At 39.6% G+C, this 26,909-nt stretch overlaps 1 protein-coding gene across 1 annotated transcript in view; it reads right to left on the minus strand.

The window, feature by feature from the left end:
• The window catches only part of LOC134225891 (patched domain-containing protein 3), a 308,883-nt gene that overhangs the window by 140,308 nt on the left and 141,666 nt on the right, over positions 1 to 26,909 (minus strand). The window contains exons 2-3 of the mRNA XM_062706320.1: positions 7,275 to 7,405; positions 6,340 to 6,485 (exon numbers count right to left, since the gene is read on the minus strand). Of these exons, the coding sequence (XP_062562304.1) occupies positions 6,340 to 6,485; positions 7,275 to 7,405 (277 nt within the window). The remainder of the gene's footprint in view (positions 1 to 6,339; positions 6,486 to 7,274; positions 7,406 to 26,909) is intronic.

The raw sequence follows: 26,909 nt of genomic DNA on the forward strand, positions 1-26,909 counted from the left end.
TATATTGGATAGGGTGCATTATTTATGTATAGAGTTGGAGGACGCAGCCGAATAACGAGTGTGTTAATATTTATCCATTGAATTTTATTTGCGTAGGTATCGTAAATAGGAGGTTAATTCACCAGCGGGAATCTACTAATACTCCTGATATTTTTACAACTATGACAAGGCAACTACATGCAGTTTCTGTTATAAACACTTTGAATAGATTAGATTTTGAGGTGAGCCAGCTAAGGGCTGAAAGCCTCCCTAATAAAGATACAAAAAAAGATTAGATTAGATTAAACTCTTTGATTTTAGCTAGCTTGAAGATAATTTCAAAATCGTTTCACTGCAATATTTGTGAGTAGTTGCCGTCGAATTACATCGTTACAAAATGGGTCTAGGTTGATAGATCTGGGACTTCAAGGCAGTACTAGTACTAGGACCACATACTTTGACGATCTATTTATAACAGACAGGAAGAAAGTCTGTTAAACATAGATAAATAAGGAGTAGATCTATTTGGTAAGCTCTCCTATTCCCTTCCCCAGTGTTTATTACTCGACCGGATTACAACAGAATTATTTGGCATTAGATACACAGGTTTGTAGTTAAGCTCAACTGGAAGTACTGCCGTGTACAATACCTTGTATGCGAATAAACTATTTCACGATTTATTGGGCTGAATTAAATTCACAGTCACAGATCATTAGCTACACCCAACCGGCGCATGTTAGATTTTCTAACAATTCTGTATAAGAATCTTCCAAAACCTGTATAAGATCTGGGCATATGCAAAATTGTTAGATTCTTATACAATTATTGTATAAGAATCTAACTATTTTGCATGCTTTTCTAACAATATTTGTTTTAGTGTTTACATTTTTTGTATAAAAATCTAACGATTTCGCATATGCCCAGTTCTTATACAGGTTTTGTTAGATTCTTATACAGAATTGTTAGAAAATCTAACAACCTTTGGTTGGGTGATAGTTTTTACAAAACATTATCAAGCTTTTGTGAAATACTTTTCGCTGTGTTTTGATAGTTCGTTGATTTCGTCGTTACGATCCACACATTACGTATTATAAATGGCACGGGATCTATCAACAATACTGACTCGCACCTCGATCAAGAAACGCACAATATACAGGAACCATTATCGGTCATTTATGAATACCGGTATGATTTCGGCAAGGTGATTGTCCTACAAATGACCGTCATGGATAATTCTCCTCTCACGGACAATTTGTATGTCATCAAGGAAATATACAATGAATCGCCCACTTTGAGCGTGCTTACAGCGGCACACTAGGAGTTAACTTTCTGAAATCAGTTGGCGAAAGGCATCTAAGGTACGATTTCTCAAAATCAAGCACCTTCATCGAAAAATTATTTGGTAGGCGTAGTAGCGGACACCTTCCTGCATAACCGATACTAAATACTTTTTCATGAAAGGTATCTAATTTTGAGAAAACCCATTAGATGTCTTTCGCCATACAAATTTCCGGCGGTTAACTCATGCTGGCTATTTTACGTATATACTATAGCGCCTAGATGTGGCAGCGGCGGGTAGAAAATCAGCCACTGCCAATAATTCATTGGAGAAACTGTTGAATCAGCACGTAGTGAAGAAGAAGGATCACCAAACTCATCAAGAAGAAGGATAACTAAACTCACCAGTTTCGGTCAAGTTGCATCCAAATTAGAACTCAACTAATTGTGTTTTTCCATTATATCGGGAATTATTTTTGATTTGGGCGAACTTATTTGGTAAACAAGCAATGTTTTATAGATTCCGAAGAATGCTGTCGTTAACTGACGTTTCGCCTAGCTACTCCTCCTCCGCGTCAGGACCGTCACCGGCCACTGAAGCGACTCTCACGCTTCGACTGAAGGGGGCGGTGCCACCCGCTTACCCGGTCAAAGCGGGTCAATCTTGCATCCGAATGAGAAGAAAAGCATCAATCAACTTCTTCGCATATCAAATCTTACTTTTTCGAACTCCAAAAACCAAAAACCAAAAAAAAAAAAATGATTTAGGTCATGCAATCATGATCTTTTTCGCATATCAAATCTTACTTTTTCAAGCTTCAAAAACCAAACTTTAAAAACCAAACAAAATGATTTTGGTCATGCAATCATGAATAGAACTTGTCAGGCTCTACAACGTCAATCTTGCATCCGAAAAAAAAGAAAAGCGTCAATTATCTGCTTCGCATAACAAATTTAATCTGTTTAAAAAACCAAACTCAAGCAGAAAAAAAACAATGATCTTCTTCGCATTTCAAATCTTACTTTCTCGAACTCGAATTGCAAAAACCAGCCTACAACTGATTTCGGCCATGCAATAAAAGAACTTGTCAGGCCTACCATATCTATCTGTTCACCACCTTTTCTACCGGGGTCACATCTTTATCTGACCACCGCCTTTTCCATCGGGATCTCTTATTCATCAGACCACCCCCTTTTCTATCGGGGTCCCTTATTTATCAGACCAAATTGTTGACATCCGTCTTTTCCATCAAAATCGACACTCTATCCAAGCTTTTAAGTTTTACTCATCAAGTTTCCATCGTAGATCCGGCATCTACCGTCCACGCCATTGTCGTAATCTGACGTTTCGTTTTGCAAGCCTCCTTTCAAGAGGCTCGGAAGCCTCCTTTCAAGAGGCTCGGAAGCCTCCTTTCAAGAGGATCGGCAGCCTCCTTTCAAGAGGCTCGGAAGCCTCCTTTCAAGAGGCCTGACGCCTCCTTCAAGAGGCCCGGAAGCCTCCTTTCAAGAGGCTCAGAAGCCTCCTTTCAAGAGGCCTCAAGCCTCCTTTCAAGAGGCCTCGGAAGCCTCCTTTCAAGAGGCTCGAAGCCTCCTTTCAAGAGGCTCAAGGCCTCCTTCAAGAGGCCCAAGCCTCCTTCAAGAGGCCCGGAAGCCTCCTTTCAAGAGGCTCAGCCTCCTTTCAAGAGGCTCAGCTCAAGAGGAAGCCTCCTTTCAAGAGGCCTCAGCCTCCTTTCAAGAGGCAGCCCTTCAGAGGCCCAGCCTCCTTTCAGGCCCAGCCTCCTTCAAGAGGCTCAGCCTCCTTCAAGAGGCCTGGAAGCCTCCTTCAAGAGGCCCGGAAGCCTCCTTCAAGAGGCTCAGCCTCCTTTCAAGAGGCCCAGGCCTCCTTCAAGAGGCTCAGAAGCCTCCTTTCAAGAGGCCTGGAAGCCTCCTTTCAAGAGGCCTGGAAGCCTCCTTCAAGAGGCCTGGAAGCCCTTTCAAGAGGCCCGGAAGCCTCCTTCAAGAGGCCTCAGCCTCCTTTCAAGAGGCCTGGAAGCCTCCTTCAAGAGGCCTCAGCCTCCTTTCAAGAGGCCTGGAAGCCTCCTTCAAGAGGCTCAGCCTCCTTCAAGAGGCTCAGAAGCCTCTTCAAGAGGCCTCAAGCCTCTTCAAGAGGCTCGGCCTCTTCAAGAGGCTCAAAGCCTTCTTTCAAGAGGCCCAGCCTTCTTTCAAGAGGCCCGGAAGCCTCCTTCAAGAGGCCCAGCCTCCTTCAAGAGGCCTGGAAGCCTCCTTTCAAGAGGCCTGGAAGCCTCCTTCAAGAGGCCCGGAAGCCTCCTTTCAAGAGGCCTCAAGCCTCCTTCAAGAGGCTCAGAAGCCTCCTTCAAGAGGCCTCCAGGCCTCCTTTCAAGAGGCCTCAGGCCTCCTTCAAGAGGCTCAGAAGCCTCCTTCAAGAGGCCTGGAAGCCTCCTTCAAGAGGCTCGGAAGCCTCCTTTCAAGAGGCTCAGAGCCTCCTTCAAGAGGCCTGGAAGCCTCCTTCAAGAGGCTCAAGCCTCCTTTCAAGAGGCCTCGGAAGCCTCCTTTCAAGAGGCCTCAGAAGCCTCCTTCAAGAGGCCCGGAAGCCTCCTTTCAAGAGGCTCAGAGCCTCCTTTCAAGAGGCTCCGGAAGCCTCCTTTCAAGAGGCTCAGAAGCCTCCTTTCAAGAGGCTCAGAGCCTCCTTCAAGAGGCCTGGAAGCCTCCTTTCAAGAGGCCCAAGCCTCCTTTCAAGAGGCTCAGGCCTCCTTTCAAGAGGCCCAGCCTCCTTTCAAGAGGCTCAGAAGCCTCCTTCAAGAGGCCCGGAAGCCTCCTTCAAGAGGCCTCAGCCTCCTTTCAAGAGGCTCAGAGCCTCCTTCAAGAGGCCTCAGAAGCCTCCTTTCAAGAGGCTCGGAAGTCTCCTTTCAAGAGGCTCAAGCCTCCTTCAAGAGGCTCTGGAAGCCTCCTTTCAAGAGGCCTCAGCCTCCTTTCAAGAGGCCTGGAAGCCTCCTTTCAAGAGGCTCAGAAGCCTCCTTCAAGAGGCCTCAGCCTCCTTCAAGAGGCCTGGAAGCTTCCTTCAAGAGGCTCGGAAGCCTTTCAAGAGGCCTGGAAGCCTCCTTTCAAGAGGCTCCAGGCCTCCTTCAAGAGGCTCAGGCCTCCTTTCAAGAGGCCTGGAAGCCTCCTTTCAAGAGGCTCGGAAGCCTCCTTTCAAGAGGCTCGGAAGCCTCCTTTCAAGAGGCTCGGAAGCCTCCTTTCAAGAGGCTCGGAAGCCTCCTTTCAAGAGGCTCGGAAGCCTCCTTTCAAGAGGCTCGGAAGCCTCCTTTGGAAGCGCAAACTGATGTCGAGATCCCCGTTTTTTTGTTCTGCCTTGTGCAGTCGAAAAGCAAATTAATTGGCGCGCAATCAAACCTGTATGGAGGCGCAGAAAGATTTGCGTTATCATGTTCTTCCTTGTGCGATCGAAAAGCAATTTACATAGTGCGCGATCGGACGCATTTGGAAGCGTATAACGATTTAGAGATCCGCGTTATTTTGTTCTGCCCTGTGCAGTCGAAAAGAAAGAAATAGTGCGGAATCGAACGTTGATTGTTTTGGAAGCGCAAAACGATCTCGAGATTCGCGTTATTTTGTTCTGCCCTGTGCCATCGACATCGCCAAGTTTTGGAAGCCAACATCTCAGTGTAAAATTCATGATAGTATATGTTTTGTTTACAAACATCACATTTGATTCTCATTGGGATACAGAACTGTCAGTGGGATACGGTCGCGCAATGTTGGCTGCAAAACAAACCTATTGTGTGAGATAGGGATGCCACCGGGCTGAATCCAACGCGTTTGGAGGCGTAGAACGATTTCTAGATCTAGGTTTTTTTTTATTCTCTCTTGTGCGGTCAAGAAGAAAATTTATTAGTGCGCGACGCAACGCCGTTGGAAGCACAGAACGGTCTCGATGTCAACCTTATTTTGTTCTACCCTGTGCCGTCAAAGGGAAAATATATGGTTCACGATCGAAAGTGTTTTGGAAGCTCAGAAGGATCTCGAGATCCGTGCTATTTTGTTCTGCCTTGTGCGTTTGAAAAGTTGAGTGGGCGATCGAACGTTTTGAAAGCGCAGAATGATTTCGAGATCCATGTTATTTTGTTCTACTTTGTGGGACTGAGAAGAAAGTTAATTAGTGCGCTTTCGAACACGTTTGGAAGTGCAGAACTCATGATCAACGTTATTTTGTTCTGCTGTGTGCGGTTGAAAATAAAACAATTGGTGCGTGATCGAGCGTGTTTCGGAAGAGCAGAACGATCTCGCGATCTAGCGCTCATGCTTACGCCCATGCTCATTTCATTTAACTCCACCACGCGTTCAGAGTTGTTTTTTAATTTTTAGAAAATTTCCATGCAAGAACTCTTATGACCATCAAACAAATTTAGACAAAGATGAATAAACGAAATACCGTGAATAATTTCGCATTACGATTGAACTTTTTGCTAGTAACTGTAGTAGAATATTTCATAAATGAAATAAAAATCTTCTAAAATTCAAATACATTAAGCTAGCCACCTCCTTTAGTAACCAAAAAATGAGCCATCCAAAGACCCTGAATAATATATATTTATTTTTTGAATATATTTATTTTAAATAAATAAGACATTTTTTGAAAATAGTTTGAATTCAGAAAATAATGCATTAAATTGAATTCTTAACAATTTTGTAGAATAACGCTAATGTAGAATAATCGCTAATTCAAACGTTATTTTTTTTCCAAATTAGTTACAAAAGGACCAACCTGAAAAATTTCATGCAGAAATTTCGAAATAATTCCCGAAAAAATCCGTAGAATATCTCGTGTAAATTGCAAAGAATTTTCCATAAATTTATTAAACAATTTTTTTTTTCGATTGATCTATAATTGGCTTCTTCAGTTTAATGAAAGCAACTCTTCGATATAACTTATTGCCAATAGACAGTAAAATAAACTGCAATTTTTCCCAGACGGGAGCAATACGATAATGATCTGACACCATATAATTCTAGAGTATAAAATCTCAACTCAACATCCAGCACAGAGTGCAGCGCCGTTGCTATATTGCCATATGATTTACTTACCCGGCCGAGTGATGCGGCCCACGTTGAACCGGTGAGTGTAGTTGACCTTGAAGTAGTTCTCGACGATGGCACGTTCTGTTTTGCCTTCGCCGCGGATCGGAGAAAACAGGTACTCGGGGTCGATTTCATAGCGAATCTGTTGGTAGCTGTTGGGGAACGAGTTGGAGAACGGAACCAGAAAAAAAACGACCGAGATTAATGGTGGAGTTATTAGAAACGGGGAGCCACTAGCGATCACTAGGGTAACACAAAAAAAATGTTTGGGAGTTTTGGAACATGATTACATGTGAGTAACCTATGCCATTGCCGTTCATTCTTATCTTACGATTCCCGCTTTCGCGTTTATTGATATTGTTTTCATTGAACCACCCTAACAGGTACGCAATTTAACTACAGGTTGCTAACGATGTGTAAAGTTATGAAGCAGTTGTTAAACGAGGTGTGAAAAATTCTTGAGATGGAAGCAGTAGAACGAAGTAGGAAGCTAACTCGGAAAGTGAAAGCATCTTTGCTTATTTAGTATTCTCGTAAAACCGGACAAGCCACCAAGTAGTTATAAGTTGCATAACAAACTGCAAAAATATTTAAACAGTTACTGCTCTCAATTGATCGGGTATGTCGAGTGTTTCTGGAGATCTATTCGTTAAACGGAACTAATGCTCGAAAGAAAACATTTGAATTGGCAAGCCAAACTTCATGAAACAATACCAAATAGGTTGCCAAACAATCGTTTGGTTAATAAACTCATAGTGGCATCTTTACGAGTGCGAACAAACATTATCGCCCATTCAAATTCCAAACATTTTTGCTTCCATTACACCCCAGTGAGATGCTTTATCTCTGGTCTTATGTTACGGTAGTTATTGTTTGCTTTCAAAGCAATGATGCAATGGAACTGTTTGTAGTGAGGTTTAAAAAAAAAGTCTGGAACTTACCCGGTCATGCAAAGCAGTGTCAGCAGCACCGGCACTATGACGAAATAGCCCGGATGTCGACCGATGAAGGTGCCCAACTTGTAAAACGTACGGTTGAGAGCATTGTCGACGCAGGAGATACCACAAGACATCTAGAAAGGAAAACAAGCGGATAAGGCAAATGGTTAGTAAATATGAATTAATGAAATCTCTCATTATCATATCAATTTTTAGCAAATATTGGGAAAAAACGTGCAGAGCTATGAAGCAAAACCGTGCTAAAAGTGGCTTGGTTCGAAGGTTTCTCGGTTTCTCGGCTTCCCTATCCATAACAGAATTATCGGGTTAGCCATGTGACACACAAAAATTGTATCTTGGCTGACACACTTCACAGCAAATGAATCATTTGTTTGAGAAACTGCATATATCCATTTTACACAATTTCGAGAAAACAACAAAAAACTGTTTTTGAACAAATTGGCACCGAATTTTTAGATTTCTTCGATACAGTTCAATAGTTTAGGGCAAAACTCAACACTTTCAGTGCAAAAAATGTAGTCAGTACTCCATAATTGCACTTCAAAGTGCCATATGTAGTTTCTCAACAAAAATTTTTTTTCATACATTCCTGAACATTTTGCCAGAATACGTGTTTTTGGGCGAGGATTCAGAATATAAAAAAAATCTCTTGACCAAAAATGTTACATATGCAGTTTCTCAAACAAACGGTTCAAATGCTTGATGAATAGCTTGATGAAGCTACTACGGTGTGGCTATCACTTTTGATATAATTTATGGTCTGCGTGAAAATCTGAATAGAAGCTTTTGTATTTTAACGCTTTTTAAAATCACATAGAATTGTGCGTGGTGTCTTTTTAGCGTGTGTTTGATATGCTCACAAACACATTCTCTCGCTCTATTCCGAAGTGTGCTGTTGTCAAAGAAAACGAACAGTCCCGATTTTATTTAGTGAAACATAGAGCAAATATTGCATAAATTTGCTCTTTGTGGTGATAATCAAGTGATGATAAAGTGTAAAAAGTAATTTACGTACTTAATTGGTCGTGTCAAACACAATATGGAGGAGAAACAGGCGATCCAAAAAGTAAGTAACAGTTTGCTTTTCGTGTGCTGCTTTCTTGGGCGATGCAATAATGGCAAGGATTTCGTAGGTGCAAATTTGTTTCGGTGATTAATCCGTCAAATCTTGCTACTTTTACACAAACAACGTATTCAAATGAAAGCCTAAACTTGAAATTGTGTGATTGAATCTAAATTATGTTCATAAATAGTGTATGTTTGCTGGAAAACACAAATATTGTTGAGGGTGCCAACAACTGTCGCACCCTGCCAATGCCGTATTCTACCCTATTAAGAAATATTTTTGTTGATTATGATTTTTTTTAGAATGTAAATATTTCTTGACTTTTAATTTCTGACGCTGGGTTCGAATGCAAGAATAATGGGTACTTGGCTTGCTGATAATAAGCTTCGCATCAGTTACATACAATTCGGAAACATAAAGCCAGGTGTTCTCGGAATTGTTCAGAGGTAAGTTTAGTATGCAAAATGTAATTTAGTCAAAATGAAGATGGTAGTTGATAGACGAGGAAATCGTGAAGTTTCTGGAGAACTTCTTCCTTTGTGTCTGCAGTGAACTGACAAAGTAAAGTGCGTTGAATCGTTGGTTGAATCAGATTCTCAGTAAGTGGCACTGGGGATATCTGATGAAAACAAAACAATCAGATTTGCTGTAAAGGAGTGCACACGGTGCGTAAGCTGCAAATTCCATGGTAATTGTTACGGTACGCGAAGTTGGCGCAAGGTTTTCCATAGGTATATGAAGAGGCTTTCATCAGTGGAGGGATATGAAGATTTAGGATGCTCTTTCCTGAATTCTCATTGCCAATGACCACACGCACGTTAATACGATGCTCAAAGTTCATGAAGGACAACCTGACAATGTCAATGTAGACAGTGTACGGATCACAAAATGAAAATGGTGATCATGTACCGAGGGGCAAGTTTCTACAATATTGGAATCGAATGCAAATGAAATATTTTTCATTGATACAGATGCACGCAGACCTTAAGTTCTAAAGTGTTCAACATTTACACATTAAAAACCAGTGTTGGTAAAATCATTCATAAAACTCACTCATCGAGCTCTCCCGCACGAACAAAATCGTTTGCGAATTTAAAGATTTGCATCACTCCATCCTTCTCCATGTTTTTCATGCCAAAACGCATTATTTCACTCATTTACCAAAAAATAATTTCGCTCTAAAAAGCGTTTAAAATCAGTTTGCTGGCAATTCATTGTTTACACAAGAAAGAGTATTTATTGTTCCATGCGACGAACGTTAATTAACGGTTTTTAACGAAGGAGAATAAAAGAAAACTTACGATGATTCAAATTCATTCAACTCAGCCTTGAGTTTTTAGGTGCTGAGTTGAAGCGTTTCAACTCACGATTGATTTGAATCATCCATGAGTTTTGAGATTTTGAGTTTTTCCCAATACTGTTAAAAACTACGAAAATCATAATAAAATCTATATACATAAAAATGAATTTCTGTCTGTCTGAACCTTATAGACTCCGAAACTACTGAACCGATCGGCATGAAAATTTGTATGCAAAGGTTTTTGGGGCCGGGGAAGGTCCTTAAGATTGTAGAAAAGGGTGGCTTCCCTCCCTCCTTTGAAAAGGGTGGCTCCCATACAAATGAAACAGAAATTTTTGTATAACTCGAGAACTAAGCAGAGAATAAATCAATTTTAGGCGAAATGAAGTTCGTCGGGTCTGCTAGTAATAAATGAAATCAACACCTCCTGAATCGGAAGATAAAAATCCGTACATCTATTTTTAAAATAAATATTTAAATTAAAACAGACTGATTGACTAAACCACCGTTGTAACTACAGTTATGTTCCGTTTTTATCAACACGGTCCGTACGTTTCAGTTGATAAAATCGGAACAGTGACAAAATCGGAATAATTTTCTTCGACGATTTTTTTTGCTAAAATTTTAGTGAAAATGATATAGGGTATCCAATCATAGTTTGAACCAAATGGCGGGTTTCAGATGAGCCGGCAAAACAAAGTTGATTTATTTCATTAAAGGGACATGTCAGAACTGCGATTTCTAGTTTATATGGAAGCTTAGTTCATTATCTTTCTAAAAACATCCTGGGTGCACATATTTATGCTTAGTTTCATTGAAAAAACTTAATAATTACATAACTTTGATTCGTACCATGGTTTGAACTACACTGTTCATGGTTTGAACTAAATTCGTACCATGGTTTGAACTACTGCAGCAGGCAGCAGCTCCCAAATATAATACAAATCACATGAATGAAACGCTGAGGAAACCTATAGAAAAGCAAATTTGTTTAACTATTTATCTTCTCGCATTAGATTAGTAACTCGAAACGTGTGAAAATTATCGATATGAAAATTGCAATTTTTTCATATTGGAAATGTAAACAAAATGCTCCAGCTAGGCGCATGCAGCGCTCCTAGCGGACAGCAGCAGAACATGACTGCATTTACAAGTTCAAACCATGATACGAATTTAGTTCAAACCATGATCAGTTTTTACCTTGTATAAATGTTACTATTTTAACTATTTAGAACTGTTTCTCAATTGTACGATGATGTCAATCGATTATCGATAAAAATAGCGTTCTTTTGGTATATTGATCTCACTCCTGTGTCACAAAATGCGTCCTTTAAGAACTTTTTGAAATTATGCCACTGGTGGGAGGGATTTAGCGCAAATTCAGGACGTTTTTAATTTTTTTTTATTACTTAAACAATATGTACGAATATTTAAATGAACTCTATCACTTCCAGTATACCTGAATATGCCATTCATACTGTTTTAGGTTCATTTCCTGCCAATGAGATGGTAATTTCTACTGATTTCAAAATGGTTCAAACCATGATACGATTTTCACTAGTTCAAACCATGATTAGATACCCTATTGCTGGGAAAATGTTAGATTTGCAGGTTCTAACATTTTTAAATGCTAAGGGACTGTCTATAAACCACGTGAACATGCTCGTGGGAGACAAGGGTTAGTGAAAAGAGACCAAAGTTATTGTATATTGAACATCAATGGTTACTGGTTGAGGGTCCTGGCAAGTAAGGAGTACATCAAGGTAACGTCCTTAAATTATGTCACGCAAAAATTATAAATTTTCAATCTGTCATCCCTTAATCGTTTCACTTTTTGTATGAAATATCAAAAAAATTGATTCCCCTCTCACTGAAAGCGTGACGTAATTTATGGAAGTTTCGTAAGAAAATCTTCATCAGGATGTCGGCTACCCAGGAATAATACTGGAGGTCAAGTTTGACTATACCATGAAGACCTAGATATCCAAAACCTTGGAAAAATTTGCTTCTGACAGCTTGCAGGTTAAACTTAAATATTAGGATCCTGTATCACATTCTTTAATAAATATTAACACAAGTTTAGTCATCTTGATCGTAAAAACAGTGATCAATTTTTTAGAATATGAGATGCTCAAGGTCCTCCAAAACGTTCTCGATTTCAGTCTACGGTATCTACCACATGCGCATCAATTTTCTGGAATACGTGATGTTCAAGGTACTCCAAAATGTTACCAAAATTTAAAAGCCATTTGGCCAAAAACTAACCAAAGTTATTGTATTTTAAAAGCTAAATCTAAAACAAATAAATAAATTTTCTTGTTGATAAAAACGGAATAATTTTGTTGACGAAATCGGAGCGTGACAAAATCGGAGCGTGATAAAATCGGAACGTGATAAAATCGGAACATACCTGTAGTTCAATATCCATTTTGAGAAGCGATCCCTTTGATTTGCAGGTTGCAATTAGAACACTTTTAGTGGCATAATGTTCTACATAAAAACAAATCGCGACAGAAACGTTGCGTTGGTTGGTTGTGATTTCACCTGTCATAAGACGAGTTTATACCATCCCATTGAATTCCACCACTTAATTGTATCTTGACAGATACGTATTTCGACCTCAACAGTAAGGCCGTCTTCAGTGTCTCGTACTTGACTCGACGAGACACTGAAGACGGCCTTACTGTTGAGGTCGAAATACGTATCTGTCAAGATACAATTAAGTGGTGGAATTCAATGGGATGGTATAAACTCGTCTTATGACAGGTGAAAACATTCCACTAAAAAGCTCAAAATAATTTTCTTATCAAAATGGTTGTGATTTGTTTTTGATTAATCATTGATTTAAACGCTTACTGTCAAGTATATAAACCGAATTCGATAAATCGTTCATAAATTAATTACCCTAAACCCCCTTCAATTGATTATTATCTCATGAAGTGGATGGATTTCGGTGCTGTGTGGCTTTCGGTCCCCCACGGTACACACTTTCCATGTTTGTGAGTTCAGCATGATCAGCGATCAGCCACTTCAAGCCTAGGTGAAGGATTTTTTCGATTGAGAGCATGTTGGTCGAAATCGTACCTTTGTCAGATGAAATGTGGCGACCGGGGTTTTGTGGAAATACGACAGCCTTAGGCTTCCAAATAGTCAATCCAATGGCGTGTTGACGTCTCCAGTTCGAGTGCAAAGAGCAGCGTATCCGAAAACATCCGGTGATTGGCGAAACCATTACAAGACAATATGTAGTCCGAATACCAAACAAAAGGCTCGTGTAGTGAAAAGTAAAAGTTGTTTGGCCGAATATACCATTTGGTCGAACAGATCATAAGGCCGAAAGTAGGATGGCTCAAAAAACACTTTTTCAATTTATTTGATGGGCCGCCCTCTTATTCGGTTCTATTTGATGCCCTGATGCTCTGGACCAAATTTCAGCCAAATCGGTCAACATTTGGGCGGTGCTAAACTCGTTGGATGTTTATATGGAAAAATGTATGCAGAAACATCCAAAAACAGTGATTTGCAGTTGGACGGCACAATTTACGATCAAGAACTATGATACTCATTCAGTTCTTGTAGAATTAAATACAGAATGTTATGCTGAAAACCGCGAGAAGATTGGAGTTTGTTAGGTAAAGATATTAGCATTTTACTGGAGTGTTGTAGGGGTGAGTTTATTTCTTTTCAAAGGTAAAAGAAACGAAATTTGCCCAAACCCAACTTCAGAGAAATGCTAATAACTTCGCCGAGCAAACACTAATCTTCTCGTGGTTTTCAGCATAACGTTCTGTATTCAATTCTTCATGATTTGAATGAGTATCATAGTTCTTCGTCGTAAGTGGTGCCGTCCAACTTCAATTCACTGTTTTTGGATGTCTCTGCATACATTTTTCATATAAACATCCAACGAGTTTAGCACCGCCCAAATGTTGACAGATTTAGCTGAAATTTTGGCCAAAGCATCAGGGCATCAAATAGAATCGAATAAGAGGGCGGCCCATCAAAAAAATTGAAAAAAGTTTTTCCCATACTAATTTAAGCCACCCTAGCCGAAAGTCATTTGGCCGAAAGAGTGATATAGCCGAATTGGTTATTTGGGCGTGTAGACCATTTGGCCGAATAGATCATTTGGCCGAAGAGGATATTTGGCCTATTTTAAAAGAAAGAAATGAGGTTTGGAAAGTGAGATGTCTCACTTCTCACTACTTGTTTCCTTATTTCTCACTGTAAAAAGTGAGTAGTGCAAAGAAAAGATGTTATATTAATCCATTTTTGTGCCAATAATCCCAAAACCACCAGAGTTGTAGCCAATCGAAAGAAACTGAGTAAGAATGAAAATAGGAGCTTTGACAGCATTCAAAATTCGTAAATACGAAACAAACATAAAATGTTTAACTGCCTCACACGTCGACATTATTTTATTGGCTTTACTAACGTCAACATTTTCGACTATTTGACTAATTTCAGATCAACTTTCTAAGGAACCCATAAAAAGAGCATGAACTGTGCAGGATGGCAAACGGTACCCCTTAGGGCAGCGGTTCTCAACCTTTTTCTAGAGAGGTACCCATTCGAACTTTTGCATAAATTGCCTCTAGCCTCTAGAAAGGATAATTCCGAGCCTTTTGGATGGAGGCTTCCGATTCACTTGAAAGTAGGTTTTTGAGCCTCTTAAAATGAGCTTTCCGAGCTTCCGAAAGAAGGCTTCTGGTCCTCCTAAAAGGAGGATTCTGAACCTCTTGAAAAGAGCTCCTGAATTTCTTGAAAGTATGCTTCCGCACCTCTTGATCAGAGGCTTCTTCCCTTGTAGAGACGCTTTGTAGCATCTTGAATGGTGGCTTTTGAGCTACTTAAAAGAAGGCTTCCTTTGCATCTTTAAAGGATGCTTCTGAACCTCTTGAAAGCATGCTTCCAACCCTCTTGGAAGAAACCGAGCTTCTTGAAGGGAGGCATCAGAGGCTTTTGAAAGAAAGCTTTCGATTCACTTGAAAGTAGGCCGAGCCTCTTAAAAGGAGCCTTCCTAGTTTTTTGAAAGAAGCATTTCTGCCAGGCGTCTGGGCCAATTGAAAGGAAACTTTTGAAAAAAAAAACCTTCCGAGCCTCTTGAAAGGAGGCTTCCAAGATTTTTGAAAAAAAGGCTTCCGAACCTCTTGAGAGAATGTTTCCAACTCTCTTAAACCGAGGTAGGGGAAGTGCACCGGTTTTGGCCAACTTAGTGCCTAATTTGGCCAACCCTGAAAAATACATATTTTTCCAAAATAATGGATCAGTTGAAAGCAGCGTTGAAGGGTGAGGGATATATTTCTTGCTGGAACTAATAAAACCCTTGCGAATTGGTTTATTTTTGGAGTTATTCGCAAAATTGGCCAAATTAGGAACATGGCCAAAACCGGTACATTTCCCCTATTGCAAGAAGACACAGGCCTCTTGAAAGAAGACTTCCGAACCTTTCGAAAAAAGACTTTTGAAAATATTGAAAGGAGGCATTCGAGCTGCTCTGAAGAAGGCTTACGAGAAGCGTAAAAAGATGCTTGTAATCCTCTTGCAACGGACCAACCGAGCTTTTCTGAATAAAAAAAAGCCTTCATGCCTCTCAAACGGAGGCTTCCGAACCTTTAAATTCTAGATTTAAGTTCAAAAGCATGTTTCTAACATATCTTGCTTAACTTTCCAAAAGGACCTATGCAACATTTTTTTCATGAATTAATTTGAATAGCGCAATCAACAGAACAACATTGAAGCTTTTGATTGCACATCTCAAATTAACTCATGAAAAAAAGTTACTTAGGTCCTTTTGAAAAGCTAAGCGAGATATTATTCAGCATTGAAGATTTTTCAAATTTGCTCATTCGTAGTTTTGTCCGTTTGATTTTTTGTTCTGTAGCCCTTCATACGCTGATCTGGTTGACGAAATCAGGGTTCAATAAGGTACCAGTCAAAACGATTAATGCAAGAGATGGCGTTTTTTCAATGGTAGTAAAATCGAAATTTCTTCACTATTAGACTACTAATCAGTGCAAACTAAGTGCAGGAGACAATCTTTTCACCTCATACTTTATTCCTTATCACTACTTTCTTCAAAAACACCACCATTTTCCATAAATTTGCAAAATACTTGATTTTCCCATACATTTTATCGATTTCCAACTACCATTCTTCCATGAGCTCATGGTGGAAAATGTGAAAATCTCAGAACATAGAGTAGCAGGCTTAACAACACAGATAGAAACGCCGGTATCGCCACTCATTGATGAGTATCGTAAACATGGTGCACGAAAGGTTGTTGTCTACACTTTTTACGGCTGCTGCACCCTGGAAGTAAATGTTATCGAAGTAAACAGTCGGTCCCCCATTAGCTTTGATCTACTGATCGCCAGGCATATTAAGTACAAGACTAAGTTTTGAAATAAAAAAATACACAATTATTAAAACATTACAATAAGCTCCGATTGGAATTGTAATACGTCCGCCATTATGCATTTTTACCCGAGGTACCCCCTAGGGCCAGCGAAAGTACCCCCAGGGGTACATGTACCCCAGGTTGAGAACCACTGCCTTAGGGGAATGCTTACGGGAAATCTTAGTCTTCTTCTTCTTTGGATCAGCATTCCCACAATAAACCACTGAACGAGAAACAAATCTCGCGCTTAGTTTCATAGAGGCGTAACTGCATTGATCGATTTCTCTTAATCGATTTTATATTTTGTTAATAACTCAATTGTTTCAAAAGCTACAACCGTGATTATTGATTCTGGTGCAAGATACAATCATCCTTTATCACACCAAACCAATAAATCATCGACAAACAAGCGCAATTCGGTACAATAATAAAAAGAAAACATCGACGAAAAGAAATCGATCTATACAGTTACGCCCCTATGAAACTAAGCGCTAGACATATTGCATAACTTCAATTCAGAAGCGGGATAAACCAGAATGCTTTGTCAAATCAGAATGCTTTGGTAGATTTGGAGCCGATTGATGCATCAAGTTGGAAGAGCATCATTGGAGGAATTTTAGATGGAATGCTAAACCTCAATATTGCTGCAGACAGTTCTTTTAACCAGGTTCCTAATTCGCAATTGGAAAACAGAAATAAAGAAATGTTTCCTCTGGTCGAATCGAGTGAACATTTTAGAAGCTTCAAGCACGAAAGCGGATCTATCGCTGCAGGTATCGACGCTTCAAACGCAATGAAAGCTACTGCAACCATGGTGCACTGTCAAACCATTTTCTAAAACGTTGTCGAATCGCATTGTATGTGAAAAACGAGACAACAATCGTACTGTTGGTCAACACAGAAGATAGTAGTGCAAGCAGGCAACCTTGAAGTAATCGGAAATTATACCACTCAAGGAGCTGTAGTTCTGTTTATGACTATTTCGGTGCTGAAGGAATTCCGAAGATGTTGCCGTCGTTTTCTGGACATTCTGAAGAAGATTTGAGTCGTTTCGTAGCTGTGTTGAAAACTCGAAACAAGCTCTTGGCGTGAGTGATTTCATCATAAAGATGCCAGACCTACAGACATGTATGTATTTATACAGACATTTGGTCTTGCATACAGACATTATACAGATTACAGACATTGAACAGACTTTTGATTGAAGTTACAGACTTTTACAGACATTTGTTTTTTTAAACTTTGGGCTTCCAAACCAAACCCTGTTGGGCTTTACGCTGGAACCATTTTGTATTTCAAAGCAAATCCTGTTGAGATTTTGTACGGAATTCTACAAGATTTCTGATCGGAATCATTTTGAACTTTTGAGCGAAGTCTTTTAGGCTTCTTAACGGAATTCTTTTGGAATTCCGAACAGAATCCTTTTAGAAATCTTTCTTTGATTTCTTTCGGAAGCCCAAACAGATTCCATTCAGAATCCTAAAATAATTCCCAAAATGATTCTGTTCGAGAACCCAATAGAATTCCGTTCTGAAGCCCAAAAGATGTTCGTTCGTTCGGATCTATGCACAGAATTATATCTCGCGCTAAGTATCATCTGAACGGAAGTTTGTTCGGATTCTAAAACAGAAATTTTTCTGAACGCTTCTGTACCGATTTATTTTGGGCTTCCAAATGGAATTTCGATCGGAATATTTTTGGGCTTCCGAACGAAATTATTTCAAACTTTCGAAAGGAATACTTCTGCACTTCCGAGTTGAGCCATCTGGCCTACTTGTACAGGGAGGAGTTAGTACCCTACTAGGAGAGCATAACAAAAACTAACATTTTGATCATAGATGCAATTATCTTATTCTATTATCAAGTAGGCAATGAAAATGGATGTGGAAAAATCTTCCAGTCATAGATATCACAACGCTGATATCATTTGAAATATGGTAAATTTGTAACGGGCTTAGTTTCATGTTCTTGAAAAATAATCTTGTTCAGACAAAAACGAATATTTCTGATTTACAATCTGGAGACCTATCGTGATCTATAGAAATTTCCATCTTTACAAGAAACAATATATTTTAAATCTGAATCTGTTATAAATTTCTAACAAAGTTTGTCATTTTTGTGATACTCTTTGTTTCAAGTAAAATATTTTTTTAAATATTAATTTAGATGTTTCAACAACATCAACATAGAAGTATAGCATAATAACATGTTGATATAATTTTGATATGTCCTCCTACTCAGATACCATTTAATCTCATCACCTGATTGTAACTTTGTAGATACGTATTGGAACCTTAACAGTAAGGTCGTCTTCAGTATCTCGTATTTGCCTCGAATAAGTTTTACACCGACTTTCAATCCCTTCGCTTTACGATGGAATTTACGAATTGACCATTTTTACGGATGTTCCAGATCTTACAGGGGACCACTCAGTGGCCTCTGAATTCACACAGTTCTCCGAAACCACACTCACACATATGCGCATACATAGACACAACGGTACACACCAACATACACACATACGAACACTCACAGACACATAAATGCCCATTGTAAGGCGGTTGGGTACCCGGGTACCCCGTCACCCGTTTACGGTGGGAAAAATCGTCACTCACATAAGGGCTATAAAGAAGTCCCAACACTCAGATTTATGAAGGCTGCAGTAAAAAATGACTCCTAAAAATAAATTGATTTTACCATTAATTCTTAAGACGTACGATCCTGATGCCGAAACACAACTTCATTGCGATACAAGTTCATTTGGGTTTGGGACAATTTTTCTTTGTTAGTCACTTAAGCTTGAGCTTGATTGGCTGCCTGTAGTTGTTACTCCATTCTGACCAGATCAGCTTGCACATAGAACCAACAGATGTTTGCTTGGGACAAAGAGAGAGATACAAAGTAGAAGGAATGGCACGATCCTGGGATTGCACCCACGGACAATGTTTCTAGAAATAATAATTTTGATTAAGAGTATCGGGATGGCTCTAAAATGCAACATGTAGATGCTTTTTAGAACATGAAAAAATTGTAAATACTAATTGTCCTAATAAGAATGATGAAAATAAAACAATTAATGTTCTGATGTAGAAATAGAACAAAATATTATAGTTGCTCAAGAACAAAATGGAAAAAAAATACTTAAAATTAAACAGTTGTTAGAAAGATCATCTTTCGCAAATTTTGAGCTTATTAATAGAGTACTTAAAAAAAGAAGGCGTTAAACGTTTATTAGTAGTTCCTAAATCAAAGATTGATAATACAAACCAAATGAGCCATGATAGTTGGGGGTCATATTGGTATAGATAAAACAATGTTTGAGATTAAAAAACAAATTGTCAAAAAATATATAAATAATTATTTAACTTTTAGAGATTTTTCGGCTGTGCAGTCTGATTTATTAAAACATTTTTTTTTTGAGTTTTGTCCAAAGTTTTAACATTTCTCATTTGACAAATTACATTAATTTACAATGTAAGCCTAACCAAATCCTTTCGGATAGAGGCCTGTTATACATCGAACTTTTCATCAACATCAATCGAATTGAACATATTAAAACAGCTGCGTATACACCTGAAGCGAACGGTCAAGTTGAGCGCATGAATAAAACATTGACGCCCATGCTTGTAAAATGCTATGATACACGCTCATATTTTATTTCGTCGTTCAGATTTTTTTTTTACCAAACTCCATCGGTAAACACACATTTTTTACAAGATTTCGGTAGAAGTTCTTATGTTACAGCTGTTCTTTTACCGAACATACGATAATTTATAAGCATTTTGATGTAAGCTGTCAAAAAATTCGCAGTACATACTGTAAACTACTTTTCTTACCGAAGTCGAAGAAAACTGTAATCAATTCTATGAATTACCGTACTACTGTAAAAGAATTCTGTCAGTCACAACATTCGGCAACCATTTCTACATTTCCATTTCAACATAGCGAAAAGAAAAATAGAAGGTTCCACATGGGCCCTCCTTAGCCGTGCGGTAAGACGCGCGGCTTCAAAGCAAGACCATGCTGAGGGTGGCTGGGTTCGATTCCCGGTGCCGGTCTAGGCAATTTTCGGATTGGAAATTGTCTCGACTTCCCTGGGCATAAAAGTATCATCGTGTTAGCCTCATGATATACGAATGCAAAAATGGTAAACTGGCTTAGAAACCTCGCAGTTAATAACTGTGGAAGTGCTCAATGAACACTAAGCTGCGAGGCGGCTCTGTCCCAGTGTGGGGATGTAATGACAATAAGAAGAAGAAGAAGAAGAAGAAGAAGGTTCCACAAGATTTTTTCAATAAAGGTAAGCTGGATTATTTTGCAACAAATGCGAATAGTTCTATTTAATTTCTTTGAAATTTTTCCAGCAACACAATCTTACAGAAAAAAACTGTCATTATAACTTCAATGCACAAATTGAATACACTTCTAATACTTAGTATCAAATGTACAAAGGTGAAGAGATTGTGAATAGCATAAAAATACGGCATACTTAAGTGGGCTCGTCACTTAGTGCGAATGTCGGAAAAAGAATAGCGAATACTATATTCAACAGAGAACCGAATAGAGGCCGGCGACATTGCGAGAGACCCCGAGCACGCTAGCTGTATGCAGTGGAGCAACCCTGGATCGAGGAAACTGAAGGAACATCTCCCAAGGTCGAGGATTATGATGCTCCACGATACGCCAGGCACATATTAACAACGCTGTAGTGACCCAGACATCTAGGTAGGTATTTATTTAAATTTTAATGATACTTTGATAATGTTTAAAATAAGTTCGTTCCACATGTCGTAAAATTCTCATTACATTATGCTTTACTCTTTCAAACATAATTGGTTCAATTACTCAAATGGGGGTTGCAAACTTGAACTAGGATGAACTTTGAATGCGCCATAAGTATATTCTCACACAATAACTACCATACCAAACAATTAAGCTAACAGGGCAGTTAATGTCCGCAAAACAAATGGTTCAATGGACTTTTCTCGATTCGCCATCCTTATTACGTGTGCGTTACACGGCTTCCAACCATATTGGTACATGTCACCCGCGGACAAGTAAACAAGCCGCCACTGAACATAAGTAGAATGCGCCGTTCGGCACCAGTTTCCACCGGTGTGCGTTCGCAATGTGCGCAGAGCAGTTTTAATAGCAGTTTTATGTAATTAAGGTTTCAAAATACTTTGTTTGCTGAAAACTGGAAGCTTCGAGTCGATACCAACCAACGATGCTCAGAGTGGTAGTCAGGTAGGTGGTAGTAGTCGTTGCAGTTGCAGTTGCAGTTGCACCCTGTTTAACCCCAACTAGTCGCGGTAGTAAACCACTCGCAGCTAGCAGCTGGGTCTAGAAGGTGGGTACTAGCCTTCAATAAACTAGTATGAATCAACTCTTTTTTGTGTCTACTTAGCTAGACGCTTTACGCGATGATGGGAGCTCGCTAGAAGAAGACGGATAGTAGTAGCCACTAGCTGTGAGATGCAAGTGCGTATACTTGGAAATTTTTTTTCGTGCTGTAATCAAGACGGTTGAATGTCAGCTCAATAAATGAGAGGAGAGGGTTGTGGTTAGAGGCTAGAACTAATCAAAAGCACCGTTACTGGTAGGTTAGATAACGACAGTTATTAACGTGGTCGAAATGCTTCAAGAGATTGGTCATTGGATTTTCTTAAGTTGGACATAAGCGTTTATGAGCCTAGTGAAGGCGGTTTTTCTAGAACTTAACAAGAATAATGTCTTGTTCTTGTACTTGTTGAACTTGACTGAGTTAACACAGTAGTCGTTAGTTGAGTCTTGTAACTATTTATCATCTACTATCTGTTTTTGAAACGAAAAGTATTATATATCTACATGAACTTCATTTGAAAAACTTTTAATCGTTTCAAAGAAGTAATTCATAACCTTCGGCTATTAATCTTATCGTACCGTAACTAATGGTTTTGCATCGTTTATCTTCGACTTCACTATGTTTACAAAAGTAAAATTTCCAGTTTTCCACATTACCATTAACCTAATCAACATTCCGAAACATTTCCTACACCGCCCTTGTGAACCGCAGGTGCACTTTGCTGCGAATAATTCCACCAACAATTTTCCCAAATTATCCGACATTACCCAACCCCACTGGCTCTGAAGGGCATATTCGTCTTCGCTTAACCGACGCATCAGCTCTAGGAAATTCATTACTCGAACTGAACGATCCAAGGCTAATATAAACACACATAAACTCCGAAGGAAAGGGAAAGAGCACAAACTGATTCGAAATTTTCCTGCTCCACCCGCTGGCAAAGTGGCAAGAAGCTATTCACAACGAAGAAAACGAAAGGTGCTCAAGACCTGTGGGAAATTAACATGCAACTTTCCACCGACCTGCTCCCGCGCTATAGTTTTGCATTATCATCGGTTCGCAGAAAATTCCCTCGCAGCACTATGGGATAGATTTCTATTATATGAAATACAACAATTAGATTGATTAATTTCTGAATGAAGAAGAATGAATACCACGTTAGAGTTTGGTGAAATTGTAATAAAATATTTCAATTTGAGAATAATTCTAAAAGTTCAAAATTTCTGTGAAAATATGGCATGGAATATGCACCATGCGTCTCCATAATCAGTCGAACCAAAATGTATTTTTTGTCAGACTTTTTATTAACTCTTCTAAATCTTCAGAGTGCCTGACGGTATGTGCTGAAGACTTACCCTTCTTCAACATGGTTCGGTCCCAGTGTGTACCGTAGCCATCAGATGGCTATAGAAACACATGTTTTGTCCGTATCAAGCGTGGCGCGCGTTGGTTCGTCTTGCGAGTGAACCCAACCCAACGATCAATCGCCTCCGAAACAAATGGTTGGATTCCTTCTTCAGTGCACTGAACATCCATTGGGTGCCACCAGCCAGCTGCAGCGGCAATCATTTGTTTACAACCTCCGTTCACGACCCAAAGACTGCGCGCGCCACCATGTCAATTGAACGAACGGCCGCCAAATTGGTAGTGCAGTCAGTGAGTTGCATTGTTGGTTGCTCCAGACGAACTGCGAACTGCAACGAATCGCACCGCATATGCATTAGGTACACATTGATGGTGCGGAGAAAAACTTTCGCTTCCATTTGAATTAACTGCCGCCGATGTGAACTTGAGTTAAGCATGTAGGTATAGGACAAGTTAGTTATGAGTTGATGCGTTGCTTGTAGGAGTTGAATTGTTTACAACAGTCACATTTCCTTCATTTAATGTAGATGACTTAATTTGAAGTCTTAATTGGATTGTTTAGCAAAGAAAAATATGAGGTTTTTATAGTTTAACATAAAGAGCATGCTTTGCTGATCTCAACATATTTTTATTTTGTTTGTAAACCTTTTATTTACATTTTTATACAGCAAACAACAAGCCATTTCAATCGATAGAATGACACTAACATTCATAGAATGACAGTTGGATCATGCAGCATAAGAACAAATTTTTAGTCCCATATACATTTAAAATGCAAATTAAAAATAGTTCCGGGGCTCCAAAATTCTGAAAAATTGGGGTTAGGCTCAGTTTTTTATGCTGATTCAGAATATGTCAAAACATATATACCACTAAACAACCCAATTGTTAAAGAAGATTTTAAAAATGACAGCTTTTTGGAAGTGGACTTCATTAAAAACATTCGAATATTTTTAACTCTAGTCTGTACTAGTAGAATCTTCTTCTTCTATGGCTCTACATTAAACCTGTTTTTCAACTTCCTATTAGCATTAACTGAAAGCTTTTCTCTTTATTTATTTACTCAGACTAAAGTCAACTCGGTCCATGGCTGCACGTCACCAATCACGCAGCCTACGGAGGGTCCGCAAATCGTCTTCCACCTGATCGATCCACCTTGGCTGGTGTCAGGCCATTAGACCGAAGGCCATTTGGCCGAAGGTCATTAGGCCGAATGGTCATTAGGCCGAACGGTCATTAGGCCGAATGGCCATTAGGCCGAATTAGCAAAAAGTGAAAAATTAGAAGATCTTCTTGCACCTGCTTCCTTCTTCCTGCTTCCTTTTTCCTTTTCCCTTTTTTCTTCTTCCTTCTTCCATCTTCCAGCTTCCTTCTTCCATCTTCCTTCTACCATCTTCCATCTTCCTTTTTTCTTCCTGCTTTCTGCTTTCTTCTTCCTTTTTCCTTTTCCCTTTCTTCTTCTTCCTTCTTCCATCTTCCAGCTTCCTTCTTCCATCTTCCTTCTCCCTCCTTCCTTCTTCCTTCTTCCTTCTTCTTTCGTCCTTCTTCCTTTATCTTTTTTCTTTCTTCTTTCTTCCTTCGTGCTTCGTCCTTCTCCCTTCTTCCTTCTTCCTTCTTCCTTCTTCCTTCTCCCTTATTCCTTATTCCTTCTTCCTTCGTCCTTCTCCCTTCTTACTTCTGCCTTCTCCCTTCTTCCTTCTCCCTTCTCCCTTCTTTCTTCTTCCTTCTTTCTTCTCACTTCTTCCTTCTTCCTTCTTACTTTTTCCTTCTTCCTTCTTCCTTCTTCCTTCTTCCTTCTTCCTTCATCTTTCTTCCTTCTTTCTTCTTCTTCTTTCTTCCTTCTACCTTCTTCCTTTTATTTCTTCCTTCTTCCCTCTTCCTTCTTCCTTCTTCCTTCTTCCTTCTTACTTTTTCCTTCTTCCTTCTTCCTTCTTCCTTCATCTTTCTTCCTTCTTTCTTCTTCTTCTTTCTTCCTTCTACCTTCTTCCTTTTATTTCTTCCTTCTTCCCTCTTCCTTCTTCCTTCTTCCTTCTTCCTTCTTCCTTCTTCCTTCTTCCTTTTTCCTTCTTCCTTCTTCCTTCTTCCTTCTTCCTTCTTCCTTCTTCCTTCTTCCTTCTTCCTTCTCCCTCCTTCCTTCTTCCTTCTTCCTTCTTCCTTTTTCCTTCTTCCTTCTTCCCTCTTCCTTCTTCCTTCATCCTTCTTCTTTTTTCCTTCTTCCTTCGTCCTTCTTCCTTTTTCCTTCTTCCTTCTTCCATTTTCCTTCTTCCTTCTTCCTTTTTCCTTCTTCCTTCTACTTTCTTCCTTCTTTCTTCTTCCTTCTTCCTTTCTTCCTTCTTTCTTCTTCCTTCTTCATTCTTATTTCTTCGTTTTCTTCCTTCTTTCTCCCGTCTTCGTTTATTCTTCTTCTTTCTTTCTACCTTCTTCCTTCTTTCTCCGGTCTTCCTTTATTCTTCTTCTTTCTTTCTTCCTTCTTCCTTCTTCCTTCTTCCTTCTTCCTTCTTCCTTCTTCTTTCTTTCTTCTTCCTTCTTCCTTCTTCCTTCTTCCTTCTTCCTTCTCCCTTCTTCCTTCTTCCTTCTTCCTTCTTCCTTATTCCTTCTTCCTTTTTCCATCCCATCGAGTTGATGGATGGCGAAAGACTCGGAGTGGAGCAGGCAAATCCCGTTACTGGATCGACCCAACTAACTTTTGTGATCTTTGGAAACCCGAATTATCGTGTGCAGGTATGCAACGTCCTCAAGGAGATAGATCGGGATGATCACTGGTAGGCTGTTAACAGCAATTAACTGTAGCAGAGCTGCCTTAGAAAACATAAATTCCTGCCGGTTCTCGTCACGTTGTGACGTACAAGGGTGTCAAATGCGTCATAATTCGCTTCTACACGGCCGCGTAGACAGCGTAGTTCAGTGAAGAAATCCAAATGATGGCGGCAATGTCTACCATTGCATTGCAATTGAGCTCTCCAAGGCCAGAACTACCATAACTAATTAACTGTGAAGGATGTTTAAAAGTGGGTGGTAATCTAGTTGCAGAAAAAACATCACAAACACTTTGAGAGGAATACAGCGGAATCACGCACACTTTATTCATTTGGAGAACCCAATGGGTCCATGAGGTTTCGCATGATGTCGGTACGACTTCAGTAATGGACGGAGTTTTGAAACGCTAGCTTTGACGAAGGCACATCTGTTACGTAGCTAGTGAAGGGAATAGCTGATGGATGCACTTGAGAACCGAAGGAAAAGAAAAGGCTTATATGCTTGCTGTGGACGAACAATATCAGCCGAGAAGAAGAAGGTTCCCGTGAGGTGCAAACGGAGATTTCCGGCATCGTAGGTGGCAAACGGTACCCTATAGACGACGTCAGGACAGTTGAATCTATGACCTTGCCTGTGCAGAACGTTAGAACGTTACGCTACAGAGAACTTTACGATCGTTTTGAACACATGCGTAAGTTGCTGATTGTGTATTTCGAAGCCAAAGCTCAAGGAATACTCATCGGACCGAAGAATACAGACCCCATTCGGTTTTGGCAACAAAGTCATATTCTTGGTCAAATTCAATTTTGTCAACAGATGGATCGCAGCAAACCATGCACGCGAATTGTTGCTTTTGAATTTGCTGTCACTCCGCTCCGGTAAGGAGGAAACTTTTCGTGTCGAAAAATTCTCCACTGTCCACTGGGTGTTATGTGTCCTGTCCTTTGTCTCATGCTAGGTGTTAAGTGTTCAGTCTGTACGACCTCTCTCTGGTCGAAGACGGTGTTCCTGTCCTTATTATTTATTATAATTTCATAAATACATGGATCAGATATAACTAATTGCTCCCAAAGATCTGGAAGAGTGAAGTGACACTGGAATGGACACTAGAATTGATTTTCGATTCCTCAGTTCATTTATCCGGAATTGGATATTGGATCAATTTGGTGAGATTGTGTCAATTTTTTTTATACGATTTCAAAACTAAATATGTACGCGCTGGATTTAAAAATCCGGAAGTTTGTTTATGGATCCATTATCCAATAATTGATAATGGTAGCATAAACAGGTGAGGCTTATTGCAAGTGAAAGTGATTTCGGACTACACGCGAGTTACCAGGCAGTCCAAAATGGGTCCATGGAGCTAACTCTCGGGCTAAAGCTGG

The sequence above is a fragment of the Armigeres subalbatus genome, chromosome 3 (genome assembly GCF_024139115.2).
Source record: "Armigeres subalbatus isolate Guangzhou_Male chromosome 3, GZ_Asu_2, whole genome shotgun sequence".
In the NCBI taxonomy this organism is placed as follows: Eukaryota; Metazoa; Arthropoda; class Insecta; order Diptera; family Culicidae; genus Armigeres; species Armigeres subalbatus.